Here is an 18,408-nt window from a genome sequence, read left to right on the forward strand (position 1 = left end):
CCGACATGTTCTGCTCCTGTGCCGTTCCGCCTCCACTCAATTCTATCTTGCCGCGTCGTCCTCCAGCTGGTCTGCCTCTCTTCCCGCCTCTTTTCTCCTCACCGCTGACGCTTCCCACCGCCGTCCTCTTCTTATCTTCTGCCGGCCTTCTTCCCTCCTGTTCCGCCTCTTCTCTTCTCTCTTCGGTGGTCAGCTCCAAGCAGCGTCTCAGCCACTTCTCACCGCCTTCCGCTTCGGCTCTCTCCAGTAGCTGGCGCAGTAGAGTCTTCATGTCTTCGGGAAGCTCCGCTCCGGCTGCTCTCCTGAGGCGACTGACCGCGCGCTCACGCTCACACCCCTATTTATAGCCTGCCTCGGTTCCAGAAACTTTATTTATTTATTGGTTTTTCCAAATTTTATTAACTCATTAAACCATCAATCAACCATTATTAACTTTAAACATCACCATAACTTCACACCACATAACACAACAACCCAGCTTTGCCGCTCGGGTTATCACTAACCATAGAATAATCCTCCAAATAAACGTCCCCCTTTAAAAGGTGACCCAACCACATAAATTTTTAAGGCCGTGACTTTAGCATTTTTTTATTTTTTATTTTTTAGGGGGGGGGCGGGCGGGAAGCTCCGCTCCGGCTGCTCTCCTGAGGCGACTGACCGCGCGCTCACGCTCACACCCCTATTTATAGCCTGCCTCGGTTCCAGAAACTTCTGTCACCTGACCTTCCGCAGGCAGCTATTTCAACCAATCCGCTTCCTTTTAGCACCGCACTTCCAGCCTATCTCCCCAGCGGGGGGGGGGGGGGGGAACTAGAAACTGCCTATTCCGCAGCCCTCCCATGAGGAAAAAGGAAGAAAATGGGTTTCTTGAAACCCTGAAACCCCTTTTCCTTTTTCCATTCATTCTACAGTAACTACAGTGCACTGTATAGTAACTCATGAGGATTTAGGGTTAACCAATTGTTACATTGGTGATGGAAAAATTTTGGGTGTTATCTTTATATTTTTCATATTGACATTCTATGTTTACTCTAAAGCTCCCAACACCTCCGAAGTAATACATGGTTTGTTTCCAGGTGTTTGTGAATGTTGTTCTGGCAGCAAAAAGAATATGGGCCACAACAGTTATAAACTTAGTTGGGAAAAATCAGTGCTTATTATCAAGAGAGCCAGTTTTGCAGTAGGTAGCGAGAGAATGCCTGTGGTTTCGGAGATAACTTTCAATACTGAAGACCAGAAGCACTTAACGCATTTAACTCCACATGATATGAAATAAATTGTCAATATCGCCACATTCTACGGAGCTCCCCCCAACAAAGGGGGGAGGGGGAGTGATTGGGAATGAATTTGGATAGTGTGCAAGAGGTCATGTTTTATCTGTGTGATTTTTGGGGGGAATTTTCCAAATGGTTAATACAGTAACTTCTCACTGAGAATTAACAGCAGTTGTTTTTATGGCAAGCAGTTTTGTGAAAATAGAGAATTTGAAAATGTTTAAATTGGTCTTTTCAGGGGATATTCTGGTGATAACCTTAGGATACTAGTACACTAACAACCTATTTGACAGGTGGTAAAGAGGCAATATGTTGCCTCCTCACCGCCAGTATTAACCCCCTAAATGCATCATCACTATGCTACAACTCCATGCAATGCACACTGTTGCGGGGTGGTTGTGGTGCAGCCCCATTCACCTGGGGGTATACTTGCAGCCACAGCATGTGTAAACCCCCAGCTGCTTCCTTTGCAGCTACAGGGGGAACAGTTAGTGGTGGTAAAAACACAGCTAAAGTGTGTGGTTTTACCACCCTGCAACCTCACATGCGAAGGGTAGCAAGTTCATTTCAGTGGGCTGCCCCACAGAAACATGGGAAAATTCCCTTATTCTTTTCTTTTTTTTTTTTTTAGTGGACTGCACCAAAATGCACCATATTTGCTAAAGCATAGGGGTTCCATAAAGAATAAATGACAACCCTGCATGTTTGTCTGCGTGTAGCGAATATGCGCAATTTTGCGTGCATTCCTTGACACAAAGGTATGTGAACCAAGCCTTAGACTGGGGTGTCCTCCATCTCCTTTCTCTGTCTCAAAGGTGGAAAATCAGAAGTCTGTTTAGACTCCTGATATTTCACCAAAGCCCCCCAACAGGAGTCCTAAAAAAATTGTAAAAAATATTTTTTAAAAATAATATTGTAAAAAAAATGAATAAAACAAATGGTAGAAAATAAAATAAAAATAAAAAACTACCAACACCAGTGGCAGAACTACCACACATACGTTGTACTTGCGACTGGCCCTGGCATTCCGCCAACGGGCTGGGAGGGAAGGGCCCCGTCTAGGGCTCAGGGGGCCCTTCATGGTTTCTTGCATCGGGGCCTACGCCTCTGCATTTCCATGACATATGGCTGTGCAGTGACTGGGATACCTTTTATGCCATGTCATGAGTTGTATGCAAGGCCAGTAAAGTCAGTAAAGCCAGTAAAGTCTCCACAGAAAAGTAAATAACTTTTGGACTTTTCTAATGTGATTTAACAGCACTAGAAAGCAGTGCATTGCATTAGCATTGCATTAGGGAAAGTCTCTATATGCACATCTTGGTTGCTTTTGGGAGTTAAAGTGGAGCTCCACCCAAAAGGGGAAGCTTTGCTTGTATGCTTCCTCCCCCCCCCCCCAGTGCCACATTTGCCACCTTTCGAGGGGGGGAGGGGAGCAGGTACCTGTTTTAGACAGGCACCTGTCCACACTTCAGAGTGATCTCACCCCGACAACGTCCCCCCAGAAGTTTGGCCCCCTCCTCCTTCCCCCGCCACCATGCCATTCAGGCTTCACTGCCGATTTCCCTTACAAAGAATTGCAGTGGCGACACCCGAGAGCCAATTGAAAAATCGGCTGGAGTGCCGACATTGCATGTTCCCTGGACAGGTAAGTGTCCTAATATTAAAAGTCAGCAGCTACAGTCTTTGTATTTTTTGGTGAGGGGGCTTAAGCTCCTCTTCAAATTGTGTTTTTTGGGTGGATTTTACAATAAGACCTATTTGCTTTTTCCCACAAAGCTCTCCTTTTTGTAAGGGCTACTCAAACTTTTAGCATTGATAGAAAAAATGTTAATTTGCATATGATGTAATTGTAGATATTTCATTGTTGAGAAGGTTAGGGAATGGCAGAGGTGTTTACCTTAAAGCCCAACTCCATGAAAATAAAAAATACACCTTTGCAATGTCCTCCCTTCCCTGCACTATAAGGGTTTTTTGCTCATTTCGTCTAGGACAGGCAACTGAGCATAGTATGCCGAAAAATGTTTTAAAGAAAATTGAGAGTGTCAGCTACATAAAAAAAATGTCAACTTCACACTATCAATCATGAAAACAAATTTCTATAAAGTAAATGCAGTAAACAAAATGAATAATAGTAAGAAGTGAACACCGTCCAAGATCTATGGTAAGTAGTAAAGTAAATGGTAACTTACCCTTGTTCCAGAAGATGTGTGCTGCGGACAGGAGAGTATCATGAAATCAGTGGGGCCATGTGCAAGATAAAAAACAGGCCCTAGGAAAAGAATAGCGTGTGGATGGTGTCAGTAGGGCAGTGGACAGTGGCAGTAGAGCAGTGGATGGTGTCAGTAGTTTTTTATCTTTATGTATTTATATTCTTACAATTGAATTTGTTTTTAATTCTTTTTTACTATGCTTTTTGGGTGGGAGGGGATTTGGGCAGTGGACAGTGTTCCCTGTTGGTGGGCTTTGGTGGGATATTAGGGGTCTAAACACACCCCTGACATCTCCCCTTTGAGACAGAGAATGAGATTGAGGACACAGATTCCCCAGTCCCTTTCTCAGCAGACTCGGCACTGAAGATGAATGAAGAGGAGACAGAGGCTACTGTTCATTCATAAACTGATGCAGAGTAAACACAGTTTATGCTGCTCAGTTATCACAGGACACAGGAGTGATCAGTAGCGATCGCTCACCATGTCCAATTCAGAAAATCTCTCTGTTTGACTTTTCAGCTGACACAGTGCCATCTTAAGAGTATTAAAGGGCCCAGGGCAATGCAGTGCACTGGGGCCCAGCCTACACAATCACCCACGAGAATAAAATGCAAATTATTGATAAGGCGATATTTATTGGTACAGCAGTGCCAGGCTAATCACAGCTTCCAAGTTGGGCGGCTGGGTCCGGTGAACACACACATGGACAGGAGTCAGACATGACTGTCCTGTGTGGGCCTGTTTCCGTGGAGGTGGACAGGCATTCCTGCAGTTGTGGGCTCCCCCTCCATGGCTCAAGTGGCCTGACAGCAGTGCAGGGCCGACAGGCGCTTGCCACCTGCTAAGTTTGGCGGTGGGATGTACACAGGAATCAGGACTAATGCTTGGCTGGGGCTGGGTCGCTGGGCAGCTGGACCCCCCGAGCAAGTGGGGCCCCCGGGCAACTGCCCATCGTGCCTATTCGGTAAGATGGCCCTGAGCTGACAGCCATACAGGGAAATCGGTGCTAGCAACTGTCGCACTGATCATATTTGACTGTCAACCAGGGGATCATGGGTGCAGGGTGGGTCACAGTAGGCCCCTCCCTCGGGGGGCCCATGTGCGGTGAACAACCTGCACACATTGATGATACACCATTGGCTGCTGGGTAAGTACAGTAAGGTTGAAATGAATATGCCAGCTAGCAAATTCAGTTCAGTTATACAGTTGGAAATAAAGTGTGAGGTGATAGTGGTCAACCTAATAAAGTTCTCTCAGATCAGGCCCCAATTTCTGCACATTCAACCCTCAGGTTCACCCTAATTCCTGCAGCTTCACTTTTCAGATCTGCCCTAATTCCTGCACCTTCACACCTCAGATCAGCACAATTCCCGCACCATCAAGCTTCAGACCAGGCCCAATTCCTGTACTGTTACACCTCACATTAACCCTAATTCCTACACCATCAGATCTCAGACCAGCTCCAATTCCTGAAACTTCACAAATCAGATTACCACCAATTTCTGTAACTTTTTACCTCATATTACACCATTTTGTGCACCTTCAGGTCTCAAATAAGCCACATTTCCTGCACCTTAACACTTCAGATTAGCCCCAATTTCTGCACCTCTACACCTCAGATCAGCCCCAATTCCTGCACCTTCAATCCACAGATCTGCCCGGATTCCTGCACCTTCATACATCAGATCACCGCTATTCCTGTACTATCAAACCTCAGATCAGTCCCAATTCCTGAACCTTTATACCTCAGATTAGGCCCTATGACTCTTTTATAGAGTCAATTGGTTTCCTGGTGTCGCTGCGATTGTCCTATGCTGCAATGTTGCCAGCCTGTTTGTGGCTGATGCACAGGGAGAACTTTGCCTTCTGTCATGGCACTTTGTCTGGTGCCGCGTTCCAGAGAGCCCTGTGTCTGGGTGTTTATTAGGTCAAGGAGGGGGAATTACTGGATTCAGTGCCATCTTGGGTGTTTGATCCCCGGCCGATTCCAAAAAAGTAAGTCAGTTTTCGTGGTCCCTCTTATGCCTTCCTCTTCCCCGTCTGCTCTGCTTGTTGCTCGGGGGGTGTTAGACTGGGTAGAGGGTGCTGTCCCTGTTCACCATTGCTATTTGTGTGTATCACTGGAATTTCCAAACAGAGGGCTCTAGCAATGTATGGCCAGTCTGCTAATCTACCCCACAATATTCAACTTTTTCTACACAACTACAGTCAAACAGAAGATTGAAACACAGCAGTAACTGAACTAAACCAGAATTCTTTTCTAGGACAAAATATTTCTTAAGTACAACACTCACTAGCTTCATTACTGGAAATATTCATTCTGTTCAGTCATTTAAAAAAATTACACAGCATTAGCAGGGCATGCTGCATTCCCTGTTGGATATGATCTATGCAGCAGGGGCAACCCACAGATTGGGCTTTGCATTCTATGTTATAGTTCAAAGGCAAAACAGATCTTTCGCTCTGCGTTATCCATCTCAGTTGCCTGACCTGTTTCAGTTTTTGAAGTCTGCACCTGTCATGCTTCCTGATTGTTTGGGATGGCCTGATAACAACCAAGTGTCATTGACCACTGCTCCTTTCTCATCTTGAGCATGCTGGGTCATACTTGGCGGTACATCTACTTCCCGCCAGCTATCCAGGCCAAATGATCCAAAAGTCTGAACTTCGTGAGTTAAGGGATCTCCCTTAGATGAAGTCATAAGGACAATTTACGTCAGGGTATGGCTGTACAGCAATCAGAAGTGACGTCAGGTGCAGATCCATAAGTGACAAACCGGAAGTGATGCATTAAAGGACTGGGAGAGACGCTAATCTTCTCGGCTTACATACCAGCACTAGTGGGTTTGGTGGCACAGTTAGTTTTAAAGGACAATTCATGGGGTGAGCTGGATTTGATTTTAACTTTGTGAGTAGTTTTTGAGGTTGTATTTAATAAAGTGGTTTTACAGTATTACACCATTGAAGTTTCTCTATTCTATTCTTATGTGTGAAGGATCCTGTTGACACAAATACGCATGTTGCTGCTTTCCTCTGGCGGCTTTAATGTAGGTTAGCACATTTTAGCTTTGCTGCTCAAGTGTGGTGGAGAGGATTTCCATTGGCTGATGGAAGACACATTCTTTGCGGTGATATTTGGACTCTTTTGCATTGGACGTTTTCTACACTGATTTATTTTTTTTTTTATAGTTTTTGAATATTGTAGATGTTTCTTGCACATTATGAATGCTGTGTTAATAGCACATGCTTTAATATTCTATATTTGGAGGTGCTGCAAGCTGCCCATTTCTTTTATTTTCTTTAGCGCTGACCCCCTTTATGTTTTCATTAAAATATCTCAATCTACCACTACAGTGGGGATTGAAAGTTTGGGCACCCCAGGTAAAAATTTGTATTAATGTGCATAAGGAAGCCAAGGAAAGATGGAAAAATCTCCAAAAGGCATCAAATTACAGATTAGACATTCTTATAAAATGTCAACAAAAGTTTGATTTTATTTCCATCATTTACACTTTCAAAATAACAGAAAACAAAAAAAATGGTGTCTGCAAAAGTTTGGGCACCCTGCAGAGTTAATATCTTGTACTGCCCCCTTTGGCAAGTATCACAGCTTGTAAACGCTTTTTATAGCCAGCCAAGAGTCTTTCAATTCTTGTTTGAGGTATCTTTGCCCATTCTTCCTTACAAAAGTCTTCCAGTTCTTTGAGATTTCTGGGCTGACTGTCACGCACTGCTCTTTTAAGGTCTATCCATAGATTTTAAATTATGTTGAGGTCAGGAGATTGTGAAGGCCATGGCAAAACCTTCAGTTTATGCCTCTTAATGTAATCCCCCGTGGATTTCGAGGTGTGTTTAGGATCATTATCCATTTGTAGAAGCCATCCTCTCTTTAACTTCAGCTTTTTCACAGATGGCATCAAGTTACCATCCAAAATCTGCTGAAATTTTATTGAATCCATTTTTCCTTCTACTCGTGAGATGTTCCCTGTGCCACTGGCTGCAATACAACCCCAAAGCATGATTGATCCACCCCCATGCTTAACAGTTGGACAGAGGTTCTTTTCATTAAATTCTGTGCCCCTTCTTCTCCAAACGTACCTTTGCTCATTCTGGCCAAAAAGTTCAATTTTAACCTCATCGGTCCACAGAACTTGTTTCCAAAATGCATCAGGCTTGTCTATATGTTCATTTGCAAAGTTCAAACGCTGCTTTTTGTGGTGAGGACGTAGAAGAGGTTTTCTTCTGATGACTCTTTCATGAAGACCATATTTTACAAATATCTCTTTATTGTGGAATAGTGTACCACAACTCCAGTGTCTGCCAGATCTTTCTGGAGGGATCGTGCAGTCAAACGTGGGTTTTGAATTGTTTTTCTCACAATCCTGCTAGCTATTCTGTCTGATATTTTTCTTGGTCTTCCAGATCTTGCTTTAACTTCCACTGTTTCTGATGACTGCCATTTCTTAATTACATTCCGAACAGAGGATATTGACATCTGAAAACGCTTTGCTATCTTCTTATAGCCTTCTCCAGCTTTGTGAGCGTCAACTATTTTCAGTTTCAGTTTTCTAGACAACTGCTTAGAAGATCCCATGGTGCTGATTGTTGGGGCAAGGTTAGATGTGTCTGGGCATTTAAATCCTTTGAGATTGACATCACCTGGTCTTCCCAGACAATGATTGATGACACTGGCAGGTCTCAGCCTTGCAAAGGCTATAAATTCTGCAGGGTGCCCAAACTTTTGCAGACGCCATTTTTTTGTTTTCTGTAATTTTGAAAGTGTCAATGATGGAAATAAAATCTAACTTTTGTTGACATATTATAAGAATGTCTAATCTGTAATTTGATGCCTTTTGGAGATTTTTCCATCTTTCCTTGGCTTCTTTATGCACATTAATACAAATTTTTACCTGGGGTGCCCAAACCTTCGATCACCACTGTAAATTCTACAAACAACTGGATAAAGACCACACCTTCTGCACCAATTACCGCCCCATCTCATTGATTGGGTTTACCTCAAAAAATATTCCAGGATGGCTGCCAGGAGACTCCAGCCATTGCTGTCGGGACTTATCCATCTCAACCAGGTGGGTTTCGCCCCCTGGCAAGAAGCCCAGGACAATACACTCACAACGTTTCTGTTAATGCAACATGTCAAAATTTATCAAGTTCCTGTGTGCCTTTCATTGATCAGCATGGAGAAGGCCTGTTACAGAGTCAGTTGGTGTTTCCCTCAGCATACTCTAGCCCAAAAATAATTTTGCCCTAGAATAATCTCTAGCATTTTGAGGTTTTCCTTCCATCATTCTGGGTGAGAGTCAACGTATCCCTGTCCCTATGGTTTTCTATCAAAAATGGTATGGGCCAGGGCCTCCCACTGTCCCCCATGCTATATATGCTCATGATGGAACATTTAGCTGTTGCCCTTAAGCGTAACCCAAACATCCCCTGGATATCTGTGGGAACGTTACAGGTCAAATTATCCTTATTTGCAAATGACCTCTTTTTGTAAATAACTCAATCCCTATCTATCTTATCTAACAGGAATTTTGAACCTTTGGATCCCTGAGTAACTTTAAAGTCAATTTATCTAAATCTGGAAACCTTAATGTTGCCCTTAAGGCAAACTTCCCTTTTAAGATCTGCTCTTCCTCTATGAAACTCTTAGGGATACTTATTCCACAAGACCTTTCTAAGCTCTACTCCCTCCATTATTATCCCCTCTTGTGTAAAAACCATCTCGTACCTTCAAAACTTTGATAGGAAATCGCTCTCTTGGTTTGGAAAATGAATAGTATGAAAATGGATGTAGTTCCAAGATTCCTATATCTCTTCCAAACTGTTCCAGTTTATGTACCTACTTCCTCATTTCATAAACTGCTTGAAGCGTCCCTGGTTGAACTGCAAAGTATTCTCCTTGACACCTCTGTTTGATAATCCCTCTTTTCCCATGGGGGTCCATAGACATACCTTTGGTTCTTGGTCCGAACAATCCAATCATCGCCTGGTTTTGATCCTCCCAACAGACACTTCTCTCTCCAACCTAACTGCTTATTTCTCCAACATTCTGGGCATGGAGCAGTGGTTCTTCCGAAAACAACATTTCCTTCCTTCATTCTATCGTTAATAGGCAAAAACTCTTGTCACGTCCTACCTCACTTGATTACTTTCTACTCTGTGATTCACCCCCAAGGCATGCAGTCTCCCAAATTTATTCCATCTTGACTTCCCTCTCCCATTCCAAACCTCTACTTCTATTTCAAGTCAGTGTTGGCAGTGTTGGCAGTGCAGGAATGCTGGAGGCATGATGCTTAATGTCTGGGGCGATAACCCCCCCCCCCCCCGATCAAGAGGTTCTGGGCTTCTATATTGCAATTGTACTGTAGAGTTATGGGAACATTTACTCCTAATACCACCTTAATCACTCTATTATCTATCTTGCCTGGTTCTTTTAAAGCTACTAAACACCACTTTCTGACAGCTGGCAGAGCCATTATTTCCAGACGCTGGAGATCCCTGAGTGTGCCTACCCTGGCTGAGTGGGTGCTGGAGATGGATTTCCTTATGGATCTGGAACATTTGTTGGCAGTAGAGTATAATAGGTTGGAGAGGCACACCATGATCTGGGCCACCTGGACTATATTCCATAATTCACAGGAGTTCCGAGCCATTCTTCCCTTCTGAGTTGGGCACTTCAGATGGGGGGACATGTTGGAGTGGAGAGCATTTCACCTTGCCCCTCTGCCCTCACCTTTCCCTCATCTTTCTTCCCCCTTCTGTTTTCCTCCCACCTTTTTTTTTTCTTTTTTTTTGCCCCATTTACTCCCTTTTTTCCCCTCTAATGTTTGAGACCCTAATTTCCATAATTTTGCACTTGATCTTTCGACTGCTCACAGTTCTTGTCTCTTGGTATAACCTATTTAATTCAATGTGTTATGCTACATGTTGCTAACACATTTCCTAACGCTGTAACACTATGTCCTTTACATCTGTCCAGTGGTGGTGTTCTTTGCCACAGTCCAAATTATGGACTTGAATTCAACAACATTCTACTCCAGCGGCCCTCTATACCCTCCCCCGGGTACCAGTGGAACATTACTGATCACTCAAAGGACATCCCACTATTGGTGCCACTATAGCAGTTATTCATCAAACTTTCTTTCAACAGAGGTTATCTCACTACCCTTCTTCATTAACATTGGTGCTACTGTACCTAATCCCTAGTTTTTGCCAGGCATGGATAATAGACAGTTGTTACGCCTAGGACATCTTTGCCCTGGTTTAGCCTCCACTGAGCCCCTAGTCAGCGTATTAATTGCACAATTTTTTGCACTGGATCTTTGACCCAGGTCTCTATACTAGATCATTGGCTCTCTATAAATGCCTGTGTAACAAACGTTAGTTTTTACCCCATTTGTTATTCTCAATATATAAGCTGTTGTATGCACCTGTGGAGGACTATGTACTCCCATACATTCGTAAATGGGAGTTGGACTTACAAGTTTCCTTTACTAAAGTGCAAATTAACAGAGCTACCTGATTAGCCCTGAAATCTTTGATTTTCAAAAACAGGGTTAAAAAAAACTACTGCCAAGGCAGTATAGAGTAATGGTGTTGCCTAATAAATTCTACCCTCAAATTTCAAAGCTGTGCTGGAGATGACGCAAGGAGCCGGGTACGCTCCTCCCTCTTTTTTTACAATGTCCATTGTTATGGCAGTTCTGTTCCGGAGTTAATGTATGTTATCCAATTGACATCTGTATAACGTGGCACAGACCCCCTGGGCTATTTGTTACATATTAACCCAGTACCTTTGCACTAATATAAAAATTAATTGACTGTCCATTGGTTGAGCGCGGCCTATGCTTTCATTTCTGATCTTTGGAAGCAAACCTCTCCTCTGACCTTAAGTCACTGGTTTGTCAGACTAAGGGAACTCAGATCCATGGGGATGGAGAGCCTGACAGACACATTTTATAATAGAGAAGACAAATTTAGGGATACCTGGCTGCCATGGGCAGGTTATACCTGTTCTCTCCAGTACCTTGACTCAATAACTAGAACCCAGGAGAACTATTTACATTGACCAACAGCGACCTGACCTTTGACATAACCCTGTTCCTTTTCTCGGAGGGGAGGGGGGGGGGACTGGGAGTTGATGAGTAACATTTTTTCCTTTCCCTGCCCTTCCCACCCTCTCTTACTTCCATTTTTCCCCTTCTGCTCCCTTCCTGAATTCCTTTGTTTCCCCCACCTGTTCCCTGTACAGTAGGGAATAAGAACAGTTATAGGATTAAAATTTACAGATTGTGCTGACCACGATGCTTACCTTTCTTTAGTTCTAAGACCGAAGGTATTGTGTTAGACACATTTACTGCAGGAGGCATCTGTTATACCTTTTCGGAAACTTACAGTGTACTGGGGATTAGTGTTCGGCTGAATATACGTTATTTTATGTATTCCTAACTTATTCAATAACCTAGATTTCTGTTCGTGGGTGAGCTTATATGTTTTGAGACAGTATTGTGTACCTGTCTGTGATGCTACCATGTAATATGTACTTTTGACTTTTGAATATGTTATCTAAGTGCGTGATGTGTAAAAAAAGAACTAAAAATAAATAAATAATACACAGCATTAACAGTTTCATGTAGTACTCTTTGTTGTGTGCCACTCCACCTGCTTAGACAGCAAAGTTTCCCAGGAAGAAAAGCAAGGCTATTATTCCATCAAGTCTATTTTTAAATTAGGTCTTAAAAAAGAAGTTGTACTGCTGCCTATTTTCCTATTGTTCTGCTCAAGTTATAATGACTTGTATTGTTCTAATGCATTGTGTTTGTATGCTTCAACAATTCTAAGGTTTTTACATTTGATTATTTATGTTAATCTTGATTTTATTAAAAAGGAATTTAAAAAAAATATTTTTTTTTACAAAATATTTCATATGGGACAGATAAACTAAAACAAATATCCTTTCTGAATTTTTTTTAGGTTAACCACTTGCCGACTGCCGCACGACGATATACTGCGGCAGTCAGCCCCCTACAGGCAAAGTGGCGTACCGGTATGTTGCTCGCCCATGAGCCTAGAGGGGGCAAGCATGCGCCGCCGGTGCGCTTACCACCCCCGCTCGTTCCCTGCCATCCCCGCGCGTGTGGCTGGCAGCTCCAATGTCCGCCGGTCACTCGCAATCTCCCTCAGGAGAGGGAGAAAGACAGTCGGCTGATGTAAACACAGTCATCTGTCATTCTCCCTTAGATCATCACAGAGGCTATGCGATCCTGCTATGTAGCATCGTATGTGATGTGATGATCTAACAACCCACGCCCCCTGACAGTTAGAATCACGCCCCTAGGGACACACTTAACCCCTTGATCACCAATAAAGTTAACCCCTTCCCTGCCAGTGTCATTTTGACAGTAACAGTGCATATTTATAGCACTGATTACTGTAGTAATGTCACTGGTACTCCCAAAAGTGTCAAAAATGTCAGTTAGGGGTCCGATCTGTCCGAGGCAATGTCGCAGTCCCGCAAAAAAAATCGCAGATCGCCGCCATTACTAGTTAAAAAAAAAAACAATATAAATTACATAAATCTTTCCCGTAGTTAGTAAACGCAATAACTTTTGCGCAAATCAATCAAAATATGCTTATTGCGGGGGTTTTTTAACAAAAATATGTAGCAACAAGCAAATTGGCCTAAAATGTTAAAAGATTTTGATTTTTAAATTTTTATTTTTGAGAATTTCATATAAAAAAATGTGAAAAATGTTGTTATTTTTTTCGAAATTGTCGCTTTTTTTTGTTTATAGCGCAAAAAAATAAAAATCGCACAGGTGATCAAATACCACCAAAAGAAAGCTCTGTTTGTAGGAAAAAAAGGACGTCAATTTCATTTTGGTACAGCGTTGCATGACCGCGCAATTGTCTGTTAAAGTAACGCAGTGCCGAAATGCAAAATAGGGCCTGGTCTTTGAGCAGCCAAATCCTCCGGGGCTTAAATGGTTAAAGAAAATAACATAAATAACATATTTTATAGTTTGTAAATGTGCTATTTCAAATACCTTTATATGTTTCAGGCTACATTCTTGGTTATTTGAGAGCAGATTTTCATAACCAGTACCTGCAGGCACAAACTTTATTAGCAATAACAATTCCCATGACAAAAAGGTTACCATAGCGATACTTTGGTGCAAGCCAGTTTAGTGCCCGTGGTTCATTGGTGAGTCTGATTTATATCTCATAAATTGAATCTGGTGTCCAAAATGAAAACCATCATAAAATATAACTAGAATTTGTTACATAGTAGTAATTGCAGAATATTGTAAACTAAATCATTTTTTATATAATTTTTAAGCTGTTGACTGCGGGCAGCCACCAGTTTTGCAAGATATGCACACAGACATTATGAGTCTTACCACATTTGGAAGTAAGGCAAAATACAGATGTGATGATGGATTCATTGCTGAGAATATCCAGGACAACACAGCTACCTGCTCAGATAACGGTTCATGGCATGGGGTATTAATGAAATGTAAAGGTAAGTAGCTATTTTTTTATTTCATATCTAGAGATGATTTATCCAGAACTTAATTAATGTGCAAGATTGTTAAGGGGAAAAGGGGCAAATTTGCAAAGCGTAAGACTAGCATGCGACAATCTGACAATGTTAACGCTTAAAGTATTTATAAAACCTTACAATAACAACTTTTCATATTTGCTGCTTTTTGGTTTTGATATATCTGTTTGATAAGTGTAGACAATTAACTGTTGATATGATACAGATATAATAGTTGTTTTACCTGCGAAAGAACTTGTCTTTATGTACGTTCATTCCTGAGAATGAAGTTCTGCCATACGATACAGCTAGCCTAGAGACCTGACTTTATTTCCAGTTACAAGACCCAGTTACATAACACAGGTCTTCTTCACCTTTCTCCCAGCCTATGACTGAAATGTGAAGTAGAAGCTTAAAAGTTAATCTTTCTGACAATCTGCCCTCTCATCCTATTAGTTCTTTGTTAGCACATGAGCCCTGCATTACACCTGATTAGCTCCTTGTGCTGTGTTTTCCTCTTTCAATCTCAGCTCTGCTGTACAGTAAATTGCAAGAAACTGATACCATTCCAGGTATTTCCACTAGTCAATTTAAAAAGTGCACTTAAAATATTTTTAGGAAAGCATACCTGCATTGATTTGACTTTTTTAATATATACCTGGCTTCAAGTTTTAATTACTTTTATTAAGAAAACAGTAGCTTATTTTGACTATTATGACAAAAAACCTTTGGCACCAGCCAAAAAACTATTTGGAAATTTTGAGCAATTTTGAACCTAGAATAACAACTTCAAGAAATCTGGACTAAAAAAATACTGACCTCTCCTTTTTAGAATGCCTGTTACCAGACTGTGATGCTTGTCCTGGGATTTCAATAGACAGATTTGGAACAAGTTTGTAGATCAGGAGTTCTGATTTAATTTTATTCTGTTTTATTCAGGTTTAGTGACTCATAAAATATTGAAACCAGAGGAAGCTAGACTATATTAGGAGGTCAGCAATGGCTGCCCCCATATTGCGCTCATCACAGAATTCATTTAAGTCATGTCCACAGGTTAAAATGCATAGTTTATAAGGAAATTGTAGAATGTGGGACTTTAACAGTACTTAATGACTATTTAAAAATATTGCCAATACCAAAAATATATTTATAATAAAATTAGTTAGATTTTATTTCCATACAGCTTCATAAAACAAACATACATCAAAAAGTTTTTCTGTATTTTTTTGTGTAGGGGTATAAACATACAGTAATTCCTATTAAACTTCAATTTCAAACCGGTTTCGCCGGACTGGCTTCTTCAGGGAAATTAAGGTATATACTGTATAGTGAAAAACTGATAAAGAGAAAACATACAAATAAGACACATTTATATTTGATACATTACATCAAGGTAATTCATATCATATAATGACCAGAAAAAAAGGTTCAATCCAGAGAAAAGATAAAAAGAAAAAGGGGGAAGATAATAAAGATAAGGGATAAAAAGTTGGGATAACCATACCTGAAGCATGTAATCCCAATCTACTGTTGAAAAAGAACTGTAGTGATGTAGTTAAGTTCAGATCCAATGGGTCAAAGGCAAAAGGGCCCCACCAAATGGGTCTCCCGCAGAGGGGATATTAAGCCCCCAAGGTAGAAAATAAACAGCCCAAGACACAGTGCTTTTTTTAAAAAACCTGCCAAAACATGGGTAATTTTAGATACCGTATTTTCCGGCGTATAAGACGACTGGGCGTATAAGACGACCCCCCTAATTTTCATCTACCGGTAATACTTATACTTAGGTTGCCTTGGAGATATTATACTCGGCGTATAAGACGACCCCCCATTTTTGGGCGATTTTTTTGAGGTTCAAAAGTAGTCTTATACGCCAGAAAATACAGTATTTATATTTGAATCTTTATTTGAAAAAAAGAAAAAGGATTTATAATATACTTCTGTTCTGAATTTATATACACTTACATGTATCACACACATGTCCCATATACCTAACGCGCCAAAGGATGTCCCTGATGATGGAGTGTTTAAATTTAAGTCCTGTCTGGCAAAAAAACAGATTAGACAGAGAAAAAAACACACACAACCCCAATGATAAGTTGCTGGAGTAGTATAGACAAAAGTGTGTGGGTCTATATTGAGAAAGTGTCCACCTAAAACAAGCAATTGCTAACTAGGAATCTTCAAAAAAATATACAAGATATAAAGAATAGAGGAGAGAAGGGGATTAGACTATCCCAAAGCTTTCCAGAGAAGTATCTTTTACCTTCAAGAGTCAGGGAACAGACACCGGCGCGCAAGGAATGTAGAGAGACACTGAAGCTGGCATAATGGGAGCTTGTATATATACCCCCTTCACCCTGCCGACCTAATGATGTCAGACCGGGATGCGGACGCAAAGCTTGCAAGCTCGCACCTGCGCACCAGTGCTCACATAATTGCCGACCGTGACGTGAGATCATCTGCCCACCCGATGAGACACGCCCAGCAGAAGGGTGGGTCCCCAGAGTTCCATGTCACAAGGAAGGCACATGCGAGAGACAAAGTGGGAGCGGCGCCCAGGGGTGGATCCCATCATAATCAGAAGGAGGATCGCGGGTGTCCAGGTGCCTCTATGCAAATGCAGGGAATCAGAGGAAAAAGGACCTCACAATGAAGTGCATATATGAGAAAAGTAGCACAAATTATGCTGTAACTATAAATAAGTGAATAATCAGCCTCTGCATTTAAACACTTACGGTCATAAGGTTATAACTGTGATCCGGGCTGCTGTTAGAAATGATGGGGCCCCGTACATCTTACCTGACGGGGCCAATTCAACTATGCCCTTTATCCTGACCCCGCCTGGAAACAAAATGCAGGTTTGTTGCTGTTCACACCCGCATGCTGTTCACACATGCATGCGGGGCCAACGCGTGTGTTCGAAAGAGCGAGGGCAGTTTAAATTTCTTTTTAATTTTACGTTATTAAAAATTAAAAAAGTTTGCACTGTATCTTTATTTTATTTTTTTTCTGTCTTTTCTTGCTTTTAAAAGAGATGATCACCAACTCAAAAAAACAATTCGACTTGAAATGGAACCCATGGTTTCTTTACAAATGCTCCTTAGACTCATAACATATACTTAAAACACCATTCTTGAATACTCATTGTACCAACTCTTCAGCATATTGAGCTATCTGCACAAAGATATACAGTATTATCCTCTGACACAGACTCTCCCCACCATAGTGAGATGTTAATCTGAATCTCTAATATAGGCACGCCCTAATATGCTAATGGAATTGATGATCTATGTCTTTGAACTATCTGCAATACCCTGTTGATAAATTTATATTTTTCTGATACTTCTATATTTTGGTTAAAAAAAAAAAAAAATGTTCCATAGGTATTTCCTATATTGTTCACTTATGGTTTACCGTGATGTATACGCATCTGTTCACTGTGCTATGTAAATCTAATCCGAACTGCTGTACCACGAATGTTGTATTGAAATACTTTTCAAATAAACGTTTTTAATCATAAAAGAGATGAATAACATCCCTTCTGATAGCATGGGCCATAACAGGTCCTCCTAATGGAGAGATCTGGGGTCTTTTAGACCCCACATCTGTCCTTTGGTCTCCAAAGAATCCAATCAAACCAAGACGGGTTTGATCAGATGCTTGTTCAAGCTAGTAACGGCTTGTTTATGTCAGACCGAAACCAGAAGCAAAATCCTTGTTGCTTCTAGTTTGTGACGTCACACAGTGGGAGGAATGACATCCATCCCTCTCACTGTGTCCCAGGAACTGAATGCTACTAGTCACATCTTAAAGGCAGGGGTGGGACCCGTTTCCACTGCCTGTAAAAGTAATCCAGCCATTTTAGCATCTAGGATTACATTTACTTTCTGCAGAATCCCTGGGGCTAAAAATAATCTCTCGATCATTGCTGCAGTGATGACCCAAATATCACCCTTCCAATCTAGTGACATACTGGTACGTTGCTGGACAGGAAGTGGTTAAAGGGGATTGGTTTGGGGGTGGTAAAAATGCAGCTCCACTGCACATTTACTGCTTCCCCAACTGAAGTGTAAAGAAGCATCTCACTGTCTCATGAGCACCAGCATTACAATTATCACACAGGCAGCACAGTAAGCAGGTACCCTATCATGGCTGTCACATCGCTGTTGTTTGTTGACTTTGTTAACTTATGTCTGTGCTGAATGTTACAGACTGTAACACAGCACAGCCATAACAAAGTCAGCACCCTCAGTAGCTATGTGACACAGAGCCATGATAGAGCATAAGCTTACTGTGCTGCCTGTGATGATTTTTGTAATGCTAATGATAACCTGCTGTGCTGGTAGATACACAATAGGACACA

General features: G+C 41.7%; 1 protein-coding gene across 3 annotated transcripts in view; it reads left to right on the forward strand.

Annotated features, from left to right (window-relative positions):
• Nucleotides 1-18,408, forward strand: part of SUSD1 (sushi domain containing 1) — a 265,066-nt gene that overhangs the window by 97,201 nt on the left and 149,457 nt on the right. For all 3 annotated transcript variants that reach the window (XM_082259187.1, XM_082259188.1, XM_082259189.1), the window contains exon 6: nucleotides 13,842-14,024. In XM_082259187.1, the coding sequence (XP_082115313.1) occupies nucleotides 13,842-14,024 (183 nt within the window). The remainder of the gene's footprint in view (nucleotides 1-13,841; nucleotides 14,025-18,408) is intronic.

Source organism: Pelophylax lessonae (assembly GCF_965119305.1).
Source record: "Pelophylax lessonae genome assembly, chromosome: 1".
NCBI lineage: Eukaryota > Metazoa > Chordata > Amphibia > Anura > Ranidae > Pelophylax > Pelophylax lessonae.